At 32.1% G+C, this 12,657-nt stretch overlaps 1 protein-coding gene across 1 annotated transcript; it reads left to right on the plus strand.

Annotated features, from left to right (window-relative positions):
* Positions 1-899: 899 nt before the first annotated feature.
* Positions 900-2,029, plus strand: LOC121129496 (uncharacterized). The gene is made up of 2 exons (XM_040725218.2): positions 900-1,222; positions 1,284-2,029. The coding sequence occupies exons 1-2, from the start codon at positions 940-942 to the stop codon at positions 2,027-2,029; spliced, it is 1,029 nt and encodes a 342-aa protein (XP_040581152.1). The 5' UTR covers positions 900-939.
* Positions 2,030-12,657: the final 10,628 nt, after the last annotated feature.

The raw sequence follows: 12,657 nt of genomic DNA on the forward strand, positions 1-12,657 counted from the left end.
GTGGAATATTTTTTCTAGTTCTTCTCAGATCAGAAAAATTTATATCAAACCCAGAAGCATAACTCCAGGAGCAAAAGATGTTTGCCAAATAGCCACATTAAGCTATAGTTGTCGGCGTTTTTAGCAGCAGAAGTCATGTTATGCAGCCCTTCACCTTGGAGCAGAGCAAAAATATCATGGATTGTTGAACAAACATGATATAATAATAATTAATCGATGAGTATATTCCAATATGAATCTTGTCGAATGATACTTAAATGAGAAGGGAAAAGGGATTATAACTCGAGTTGCTGTTGTATTTCTTTGTTAGTTAATGTATTTAAAGTACTAAAATGGTAAAGATTCAAAAAACCAACCACTGTTTTGGGTTTATATAATAATCATTAATGAGTATAATTAATAAAAAATATACTTTTCTGCAAAAGAACATGTATTCATTCTCCTTACATGACATCTATAGCATATGAACAAAACCTATTGGTTTAAACTGAATTAAAATATATCATGGTCCTCTTTTATTTCGTAATTGGTATATTGAATTATAGCAACAAAAAGACTTTAAACTTATTTATAATTGAAAACCTAATTTAACTTCTCAGCTAATTGAGAATCAGTACTCTATTATCATATGATTTTTCTATTAGTATTTTGTAAAAATATTGATAAATCCGTCAATATATTTTGTATAACTTGTGGAATGAAAATATCTCAGTCACAATAGTATTATATACGTATGTATATATACTAAATATCTTTTTTCCACTTTTAAAAGTATGAGAAAAAAAGATGAGCAACAATAAAATGGTCGGAAGGAGGGCATCTAAAACAAAAACTACAAAAAAACCAGAAATGTAAAGTGTAAGGAGTATATAAGCAATGAAAAATTATTACTGACCATCACTTGAATTAGAGAAGTCTAATCAATCAATTCAAATAAGGATGAAGTCTTTCGAAGGAATTATATATTTAACATTTATTGGAGCTTGTTTTGGGGATAAGCTCTCGGCATATGGAGGATTTCCCTCTGAACCATTGAATCAATATTCATCTGGTGGCCTTGTGGGAGCTGGCTCTTCTTTCCTTCCTTTAGCTACTAGTCCCGTCATTGTTGATCCTATTGCTGCCCTTGAAGCGGCACTTCCTGGAATCCCCGGAGAAGACTACCCCATCTTAGCTGAAGTACCCGAGACTTCTTTCTCTTGTGAAGGACAAGTTGAAGGAGGTAAAGTAGAGCAAATATTAAACAATAGAAATACAGGACATAAAAATAATACTATTTTCAGGATACTATGCCGACCCCGACACTGAATGTCAAGCATTCCATGTCTGTGCTGCTGACGGAGAAGGTGGATTAGCCAAATACTCTTTCCTTTGCGGAAATGGTACCATTTTCAACCAAGAAGCTTTTATCTGTGATTGGTGGTTCAACTTTGACTGCTCTCAAGCTACTGCCTTGTACTCCAAAAATGAGGAAATTGCTGCTGAAAGATCTGCTGCTTCTGGTGGTGCCGCTGGTGGATTAATTGGATCAGGCTCAGCTCCTAACAGTTATGGTGCTCCAGCTCCATCAGGCACTGGATACCCTGCTCCAGGACCTGGACCTGCTCCATCTGATTATGGTTCCCCTGCTCCTTCTCCAAGACCTGCCCCTAGACCAGGTCCCGCTCCATCCGGTTATGGGTCCCCTGCCCCTGCTCCAAGACCTGCACCTGGACTCGCTCCATCATCTTATGGTTCTCCTGCTCCCAGACCAACACTCAAGCCAGCTCCTAGACCAGTTCCCGCTCCATCTGCTTATGGATCCCCTGCCCCAGGACCAGCATCCAGGCCCGCCCCTAGACCAGCTCCTGCCCCAAGACCAGCACTTGTTCCATCTGCATACAGATCTCCTGCTCCTGCACCAAGACCAGCACCTGCACCATCTGCTTATGGTTCCCCTGCTCCCTCTCCAGTACCATCTGCATATGGATCTCCATCTGGAATTCCTTCTCCCATTCCTGTTCCTCCACAACCGTTTTACCTTTCTTAAAAAGTCGATCCTTTGAAGGAATGTTTTTCATTCTATATATAAATGCGTATATTTATAAATTTACAATATTTTGAAAAATAATAAAAAAGTTATAAAGGAAAATTTTTACTCACATGTATGCCATCAATATTTCATTTGATTCAAGAAAGAAAATAAATGTAAGGGATTGTACATTTTAATTTCTTTTTAATAAGTCCTAACAGTTATACCAAGAGACATTAACAAATCTGACTTTGTAAAACCATTTGAGAAATGCTGTATGATTCCAATTTTTCGATTTCGCTTGGTTTTTTCAACATCTTGAACCCTAGGAACTCTTATTGACCTTATCGAAAGATGAGCTGTATTGGAAGGGGTTGTTTTCCTTTTGGAGCTTATTGCTGTCTGGAGGTCTTCCACTTTTAAGTAATGATTAACATGTTAATTTTAATACCCACTTCAAGAGCAGATATGAATTGATGAAACACTCTGGAGTTACCTCAGAAGGAGAGGATTAGGACCTTTCTAAACATTCATCTGGAAAGTTTAGTAACAGCCAATAAGAGGAGATAGACCATTAGGAAGTAACAAAAAAAGGTTGTTCCCACACAACCACTTTTATATCTCGTTAAAGACCCTTGACACTCAGACTATTGGAATGATTCTTGGCTAGAACCATAAAAAAAAGATGATTGGCTTGTTTCTATGACTCGATCCCACTTAAAAGTAAACTCCATCCATACAAGTATTATATGCAAAATTACTATATATGATTTGTCTAACCTATTAATGATTAAGAGTCCGATTAATAGTCCTTCCCTCGTCTGCGTGTGTTTCTTTTTTTCTTTCTTTTTCTTAATTCCATTTTTCGTCATTGTGGGCGTACCTTCTATTTTATATTAGATTAAGCTTTAAATATTGGAATTTTACCTTGTGTCTATAACATAATTTTATATATGGTGTGAGTAATTTTTCATCTCTGATATAATAAAATTAATTGAGGGAAAAATAAATTTATAAATATCGGAAAATAAAGTTTAACTGAGTTGGGGATCATCCAAAATATGCTCAAAAGTCCTGAAATTTGCAATGGAATAGTTTTTCATAGTGCAATCAAACTTTTACTAAGTGGTGAGACAAAAGTAATCGTAAAAGTGACCAATAAATCTGAGTGAGCTCTTAAACTTGGGTTTTTTATTTTCGAACAATTCAAAAGTTGTAAATAGTACATTAAAACATACAATATAAGATTAAATTTATGTTTTAGCTGTAATATGATAACATTCATTCTTAGATGCAGAAGCCACTGAGGATATATATATATATGAAACCCCTAAAAAGGTTGGTTTATCTTGGAATGGTCTTAAAATTTTGTCTTTCGTGCATTATTTATGATTCAAAATCCTCACAGACAGATGAATAATTGCCACAAAGAGACGAGTTGGTTCCAACATATCATTATAGATGTCCAGAGACCTGGAATAATCCCGTAGTATTTGTATTTCCGCATGAGAGGAATATTATAAGGAGTGATTGCTTGAAAAAAACAGAAAAAAGGAGTCAACCTTATTTTTTCCTCCATTTCATTCAAGATGGCAAATAAAGAAAAACAAGCTAAGCCACATTTGTGATCAGTCAATGTGTCTAGAACTCCATGATATATGAACTAAAAAGATTGCAAGATAGTTAACTCCCTTGGCACACTACCTTGGTACAAATCTAATTAGAACAGCATATTTTTCGTAATTTTGGGGTTATATCCCTATTTTATAGTTATTCATTTTCAATTTTCAGCCAATATTGGAATATTTTAATTTTACTTAGAAAGTTCATACGAAAACCTTAATTAAATTTGTATTTCAAAATATTTTTAAATGAAACTTTAAGATCGTTTAGTAACAATGCAGTACTACATTTTTAATTTTTAAAGACTCATTTAATTTTAAATTGTTGTTGACTTATTATAGGTCAAACTTTTTTTAAGCCAATAAAATAATGGAAAATGGGACATACAATATATATTTCCTCCAAAACGCCCAGCTTATTTTTTATATTGCCAAAAATTATTAATTATATACAAAAATAAATTTTTAACAGCTTTCAATAGTTTTTAAAACTATTTAAAAAAGAAAAATCATGTTGTTTACTCTGAACTATTAAAGTATCCAGTTCTAACCGTGTAAGAAGTAAAAATCCCTTGTCTACCCCATCCCTAATACATACATACGAAGTGGGTCCCATATGTACTCGGTCAGACGAAGCTAGTGGTAGCTGTTTAAAAAAATAATTGTATTAGAAGGTACGTAATCTATAAAGCATATGTCCCAAATTTGAAAGTAGCTTAGTATATGTTTGACAGCCATCAATAGTTAACGTTCATTTTATTTAAAGACCTTAGCCAAATCAATATAAAAGCTTACCTCAATTCTACTCTAGATGAGTTTGCTCCTTCCTTTACAAAAATAAAAATCTTAATAGCTGAGATGAAACGAGGCCGTACGATCTGCCAAAATGAGCATCACAATGGTCAACCAAACGAAATGATGACTCCAGAAATGGTGAAGAAAATCCACAAAGTAATTAATAATGGTGGATCGTCGACTGATAGTATGTTTGCTATAAGGCTCCCAGTAAAGTTCCCTACATTTCCCTACGCTCATAGTTAACATAAAATACGTCATAAATTTGTATGTTTATAAATGACATACATAAAGAAATGCATGAAATATTTTTAAAACAATTAGCTGCACATATAATTTCAGTTTGAATTTTCATTGAGAGAATCGAGTGAAGAGATGGAAAGTTTTGGTATTTTTTCTTCAATATGATCTTTGTCAAGATCTTTGCTCGTCATGACAAAAAAAATGTTTTATTCTAAAACTAAATCAACGAATATCTCAATATCAACCCATTCTTCCTCTCAGGCCTAATAATACAATTTCTGAGCTATTAGTTATTCTTAGACAAGGCCCTTTTCAAACAGAGGTATAAAATAATAAATGAACAATTAGAAGCTGCAAGGTGAAGAAATTTTACAATTAGCAGCGGCAAAATGATTGTATATTGCTGTAGTTTACAAAAGATCATTTATTTTTCAAACTGAATATCTTTATTTTCTTTTTTGTAATTGTTGTCGAAGTCATTCAGTCAATTTCCTATTTTTAAAATTATCAATAGCCGTTCTCTCATTTTAAAATGGTACAATAATTAGTTTTTTGTGGATTTTTTATATTTTAGCGCCTTATCGAAGTGTACTTTATATTGAGTTCAAAAGAATAATTTATACAGAGCATGCTGTTTACTGAGCTACGTTGCTCCATTTGGCCCCCTTAGAATTGATATTAAACTTAAAGTATAATTAAGTATGAAATCAATACCCATAGTTGGACATTGTTTTGAACATTGCAGAACAAAAACACATGCTTCAATACACCTTCTACAAGCTGAGAAAATATCCGCTCTCCTTAACGTTGAACAAAGAGAAAAACAGACAGCAAAAACGAAATTACTCATTAGTTTAAATAAAAAAAAGATCTTCAAGGGGCAAAAGGAATTAAGGAAGTGGCTCCCATTGGTTAAGGAAATAATAAAAGTAGTAGAAAATTGATGATCCAATTAAACTTTTTATTATATTTACTCATCATTTGGGATTAACTAGGCAAAAAAATATTTAAAGTCCTAAATAGATTTATTGAAAAAAAGGCGTTGACTTAGCTATTAAAAAATGTAAGTGATTAAAGAAGAATTTTATAGCAGTGTTTGTATTGAACATACATTAGGGTGAATCAGTTTGATAGCGTTGGATCATTTTTTTCGAATTTTGAACAATAGGTATCGGAAAAAATTGTGTTTTAGCATAGATTTTTTTTTTTTTTTTTTTTTTTTTGAAAATATGAACCCGAGGGAATTGGTTTCGAAGTTCCTTAATACTTATACGAGCTGGACAGTTCCGTATTAAAAGTGTACCTCAGTATTGATACAGAATCTAAATAAAATAGGAATGCGGAACCAGAGAAAAAAAATGACACAGATATTAGTACGGACTAAAGTGAACTTAACACATTTAAAATATTGCATTTCTCCATCAATTTGTATTATTATATTATATAGTTATTAGTTTAATCTCTCAAAACCTCTGATAATAAAAAGCTGTTATGGGTCATTAATTTCTTTACAGCTTCATAATATGGTTTTTACTCCACTTACTCCCACTCGCCGAGTTAACTGGCGACATATCACTGATATAAAGAAGGTGAATATAAATGACGTCACTAAAGACCAATAGCTTGTAACAAGCTTACATGCTCTAACAGAGGAGTTGTGAAAACAGGTAAGCCGCTTAAGGTATGCTGTCGTTAATTTTGGGTAAAAACATTCACAGCTTATGAAGTTCATTGAAATAAAACCTTACTAATCCTAACACTTTGGAATAAGAATTGAATTAATATGCATTCATTTTGCATTGGGAACTCTATCAAGGCATGAACTAAATGCACTTTTTTACACTCCTTAAAGAGAAAAATATTTTTTTTTAAATCACAAACTAGGAAGAAAAGTAACCAATACTAAGTTCAAACTATCACTTCAAATAGTTGTACAACAGATCAGATTAAAATGATACAGAAGTACAGATATACACGATAAGGAACCACTGTCCAAAAAATGATACAGAATTGGAACCACACAAACTCTAGGTACAAAAAACGGATATGGAATTTTAAAAAATGTTACGATGTCCGACTCTAAGGCTTATACACTGACAATAACGCAATATTTGACAGAAAATAAAAAGTTTGATATGCTATAAATTTTTTAAGTAAGAACAAAAATTGAAGCATTTGATGATTACAAATGAGATATGGCGCTCAAACTTATTCAAGAATCAAACTTTCCTCCATAGTTGATAATAATAAAAAAAAAAAATTAAAAAGTAGACAAAATATGTATAAATAAACATTCGACTGAATTTGTGAGCCTCCAAAATATGTTCAATCATCCTGAAATTTGCCATGGAGTAGTCTTTCATTGTATAACAAATTTATCAACACCCCAAATATCATCGATTTCTCAAATTCTGATTTTTGATCCACTCTAATATACATACTGAAAGAATTAAAAGAACTTTATTGACAAATTGTTATTCTGAAAACATTCAATAAATTGATCAACCCAAAAGTATATTTTAATTCTTAAATATATTTATTACAAGATTGTTTTAATTCAATCTTTTCTTTCATATCGTAACTATTTTACTCTAAAAAAAAAAAGACCTTATTTTATAAAAAAATAAAAAATAGTGTGTATCCTATCTATAGATTATTTCTTGATCTAGTCCATGCTACTATTCATATATAAATACTATATAGGGGTAACTGGGATAATATGAGACGGGTTAATTTTTCCAAATAACCCATATATTCTAATCTATTATAGTCGTGTAGTTAGAACTTTCACAGTAGAAGTGCCGTCTTTTGCACTTATCTCTAGAGCACATACAAATTGGAAGTTAAAGTCCATTTTTTGTAAGCCTGCAATTGACCCATATTACCCCATGCTCTGGGTAATATGGGCCAACAAAGTTGTATGAAAATATATGCAAATAAATTGTTTTATTTACCTACTAATTAGCTAATATTACATAAACAGAATAATATGACGGATAAAATAACAGTTCGAATAAGGTGCACAAAAGATATTTGTTAGTCTTAATATTCTGAATGTACCAATACCAAATTTTCAATCGATTGAAGTTCCAATTCCGATTCTTTTTTATGTATAAAGGAATTTCATGAACAAATAATAAAAAATTTCTACGTTTTTAAAGTTTAAGCCTTTATTATTTACGGATATTATAAAAATACATAAATCTATCAATCATAATTTGTTATTAATAAAATTTCTTTTTAATTTTAAACGTTTTTTACTCTCTGTGCTCAAGGGGTCTATTAATTTCTGGTACTGTCATGTGACCTCTAATCTAGTTTTAACTGCCTCACTGCTAAAAAAATATATACTTGCGACACTAAGAAAAGGTTATTTTCTATTATTTTACTGGTTACGGCCCACATGAGATCAAATGGTCTTGAACTGTCTCTGGTTCCAAACAAAGTTTTATAAGCTTACCCTAGGAATTGAAATATGTATAAACCATTGTTCCAGATTGGACTTTTGTCCATTTAATGGATCTGTGACAAATACTGATGACTCGAACTTGACTCAGAAAATATGGACTCGACTTCAGTTCTACTATAAACAATATTATTCAAGAAACATACAAAAGAGAAATATTTATTGAAAAAATTACTTAATTGTTTCAAAGTAATCCACTTTGCCCAACTCCTACCGCTACAGACTTTTTGAACGACGCATGATACAGTTCAAATTTATAGTGCAGTAAAAATGTGGCTATTTCTAAATCGTTACTTTTCAATTAAATTTCCTGTACAAACTTACAAATTTGTATAATTTTTGTATGTACTTTCCCAATTTTTTTTACAAATTTGTCGGAACGACTTCGTCTAGTATAGCTATTTTACTGATTTGTAACCGTAATTGTGTCTCCAAAAGTGAGATCAAATAATTAATAATTATTGAGCATAATGAGCTCCAGAGGGTAGTGAAAGTTAAATTTAAAACAAAAAATATGAGTTGCTTAAAGTATATCAATTATGTATTAAGGTAAACATAATGTTATTTATTTATTTATAAATTATAATCTACACTCTTTTTTTTAATTTGTCAACCTCTAATGAATAATATGAATTACTGTTGTTGTTGTTTTTTTGTTTTGTTTTTTGAGGGTTTCATTTTATATGCACAAATTACATAAGAAATAAATCAAAGAAGAAGGATCACGTAAACAGATCACATAAATAAACATTTTAGTTTATAATTATCGCTTTGCAAAAAAAACAAAAACCTACCTAAACACTATACACATATAAATTATCAAAAACAACAAAATAAAATCGTTCATCATACAGAATTTAGAACGCACATACAAGCATATAACTAAAACCAAAATAGGAGCAAATAAGAATAATATAAGAAACAATCTACAAGTAAAAGTTCAAACAGTCACCATAGTAAGACTATTTCTTTTTAAAAGCTTTGTAAGATATTATAATCCACTTTAAAGAGTCTAAATATTTTGTGGACATCGAGGGGTAATACCTAATAGCATCAATATTTCCATCCAGATCCGGAGTTGTCAGGAACCATCAAAGATAAGGCAGCATACCTTGCAATAGCTAAGATGATAACAGCTCTAATCTCTTCAGCAGCTAAGGGTTCATAATTTGTAATATGGCTGGCAATAAGAGATTTGTAATTTATTCACACTAATTCCAAAGCCTTCGTCTTTCCCGCAGATTCTTTTTGTTTTGAAAGCCCAAACAAAACCAGTGAGTTTGTGGATTTGGATTCTTGATCATGTAGTCCCTTTACATTTAAGGAAATAAATACTTTTAGAATTCAAACACTCGGACAATCTACGAAAGCGTGAATGGAGGAATTAAAAGTTTTTCCACAGTCTTTACATGGAGCATTATAAAAAAAATGAACAGCTGAGATTTGAAACTACGTAATAAATTTTTTGTCTTCATAAATATATAGTAAGGATCTCTCTATTTTTTATTCCAAGATTTCGGGAGATTTAAAATTTTTATAAAATTTTCACATACCACAGTAACATTACTCTTAAAATCTTTCGAATATAACATTTTGAAAGGCCATGGTGTTGAAGGAATGTGATTTTTAGCAGTCCTAAAAAAGCGGAAAACAAAATTCAATTTTCTTTTGTCAGTCTATTTAAATCATAAAATAAGTTTAAGTTTAATGATAAAAAAAGCCAATATATATTTTTAGCACAAGGATACCCTACATATGTCGAACACTTTCCCAAAGCTTTATTTCCATAACTGTTGGGCAATTTTTTTTATTTTTGATCAAATACTTACTAGAGCCTACCCCCGACTTCTTTTAATCAGAAACAAAAACGTTATGTACTTTTATATATTTTGTGTAATTTAAATGGTAAAATAGCAAACCTGTTTAGGCTAAAGCGACTGAGTACACTACTCGAGTCATCCAAAAATTTAGAAAACGTCTTGAGCAAGATGGTGAGGACCTACTGATGATGATTTCCTGGAAGCCTGATGATGACTTGAAAGTGGCCAAAATCGTCCAAAGTCATGCTTTGTTGAGGAAAATAAGCAAAAAAGTTGTGAAGAATCCCACCCAATCGATGAATATGATCGCTGACAGCATCAACATAATGTCCTAATCAACTATCCATCGTGGCATCAATGAAAACCTACAGTACCAATGCTTCTTATCCCGTCAAATAGGGAGAAAATGGTCACCCAAATCAAGGCTTTGATCAAGCTAAAACAGAAGCTCTAGTGAAAGATCTTGTCGGGTTCTCCTCAGATGAGAAAAATTTCTGTCAACCCCAGAAGCATAATTAGAGGAGCAATATATGGTTGGCAAAAACCCAAGTAGTCATAGTAAGTTATTGTTTTAGGCGGTGTTAGCAGTGAGAGTACCGTCATGCCGCCATCATCTTGGAGCAGAGCAAAAAAAATCATGGATTGTAGAGCAAGCATGATATTATAAAAAGTAATCAATGAGTATTTTCCATTATAAAGCTGGTCGAAGGATCATTAATTGATAAGGGAGAAGTGATTATCACTTCTTCCATTCGAGTTGCAGTTGTGTTTCTTTATTTGTTAATGTATTTAAGGTACTACAACAGTAAAGATTTGAACTTCATTCGAACAATCTACTACTGTTTTGTGTTTATATAATGTTCATTAATGCATGTAATTAATAATATATTTGCAGAAAATATTTTTCTGCAATACGAATGACATATATAGTATTTCAACAATCATTATTTATTATTCTATCATTTAAAATTGAATCAAGATATAGAATGGCATATACTGGGACATCAGAAAGTCTTGGAACATAATGAACATTGAACAGTTAATTACACCTAGCGGCGTTAAATGATTTTTTTTCATTAGAACTTGTTTATTACTAATTAGAGAGCATTATTTATGAATTTGAGCACTTTTAGCCTCAATCACACGCTCCTCACGACTCCAGAACCATTTTTGCCACTTTTTATCTGCCTATTGCTTTAGAAAATCAATACTGCTGTGACGTTGTCTACAGGGGTTGCTTTAAAATTTGTCCCAGATGCTGTAATCAAGTGGATTCAGGCCGAGAAGTCATTCCGCAAGGACTTTATTTTTTTGGCCAACCCTGCACGATTTTTGCCGTATGTGCAGGAGCCCCGTACTTTGAACGTAGTAATCAGCTTCCTTTGATTGCATTGTGATTTTGCAAGCCTAAGGAAGCATTTTTTTTTATTATTATTTTTTTTTTGAAAATCATAAAGTAATCCTTGCAAGTCAATTCTGTATCTTATTGGGAACCAAATTGGCTTTATTTTTTGACCTTCAGATGAAAAAATGCCGAGCATCATTACTGAAGGTGGATGTTTGGTGTTAAACACTTCAAGGAGGTTGCAGTCAACTTCTCTGAAACACACGCCCCGATCATTTTGCTTATTGTACACGGGATCCAGTGTAAACGTCTTTCGTCCTAGAAGAACAAAATTCAATTTCTATGATACCTCAGGTCATTGTAAAGCTTTTTGCACCGATCAATTCGTAATTATTATTGTTGTTGAGTGAGAAAGGGTCGTTCAATATATCGGAGAGACTTGCCACCAGCTTTTCTTATGGCATTGGACACCGTGGAACGGCTCACCAACTGCTTCTTCACCATGTCTTTTATCGTCTTCTTCGGAATTTTCAAAAAAAAAGGTTTTTTTGCCATTTTAGGCTCTAATTTGATCGGCCTTCCACTTCTATGGCGATCACTGATGTCTTCGCCATTGTTGACCTTAACCCTGACCCCCAACGATGGATCTTACAACATTATTGCTCTTATAAATATATCCGAATGGCTAAATCTGGTGGAAACTAAAAGACCACTTTTTGCTTTCTTTTGCTCCATTTTTGTTGATATTTATCCTGGAGACTTGGTAAATAAGGTATTTAAAAGGTAAACAATCAGATGATTTTTTTTTTTGTAACGCAACTTTTAAATAAGATTAACCAAAATCTCTCAAAACACAATTGGAGTAATGTTAAAGAACTTTTTGACGTTTCGGTATGAAATGTCTGTTTTCGGCCAAATAAAATTTGGTCAAAATATCCGTTTCGCAAATTGTTCTTTAGAAAAAATGTTTTCGCCCAATAGCCCGCACATTAGCAATAAATGGTAAGTATGAAAAGAAAAATACCAATAACTCAATCCAAGGATACATACGTAGATTAAAAATTGGCCATAAAATGCTGATGATGTAACGATGTTCTTATCAAGCCACCACCTTGTTCTTATTTCTAGATATTCCAGAACCTCTCTAGAGCTATTTTTTAAATAATCGTAGCATTCGAATTTTTGTAGGATGTTATCTAGTTTCTTTTGAATAATTGTCATGTTCCTAATTCATATAGTTGCTGAATTGCACAAACAAAAAGACTTTAAACTTATTTATCATTCAGCTAATTAAGAATTTTTCTATTATTATTTTGTAAAAAAAAAATTTAATACGAACAAATTTATTCAACATT

Source organism: Lepeophtheirus salmonis, chromosome 14, assembly GCF_016086655.4.
Source record: "Lepeophtheirus salmonis chromosome 14, UVic_Lsal_1.4, whole genome shotgun sequence".
NCBI classification, from domain to species: domain Eukaryota; kingdom Metazoa; phylum Arthropoda; class Copepoda; order Siphonostomatoida; family Caligidae; genus Lepeophtheirus; species Lepeophtheirus salmonis.

Excerpts from the sequence above, each read along its gene's own strand:
- LOC121129496 (XM_040725218.2), top strand. The coding sequence starts at position 940 with ATGAAGTCTTTCGAAGGAATTATATATTTAACATTTATTGGAGCTTGT. Across the intron at positions 1,223-1,283 it reads TGAAGGACAAGTTGAAGGAG|GATACTATGCCGACCCCGAC; the intron begins GTAAAGTAGAGC and ends TACTATTTTCAG.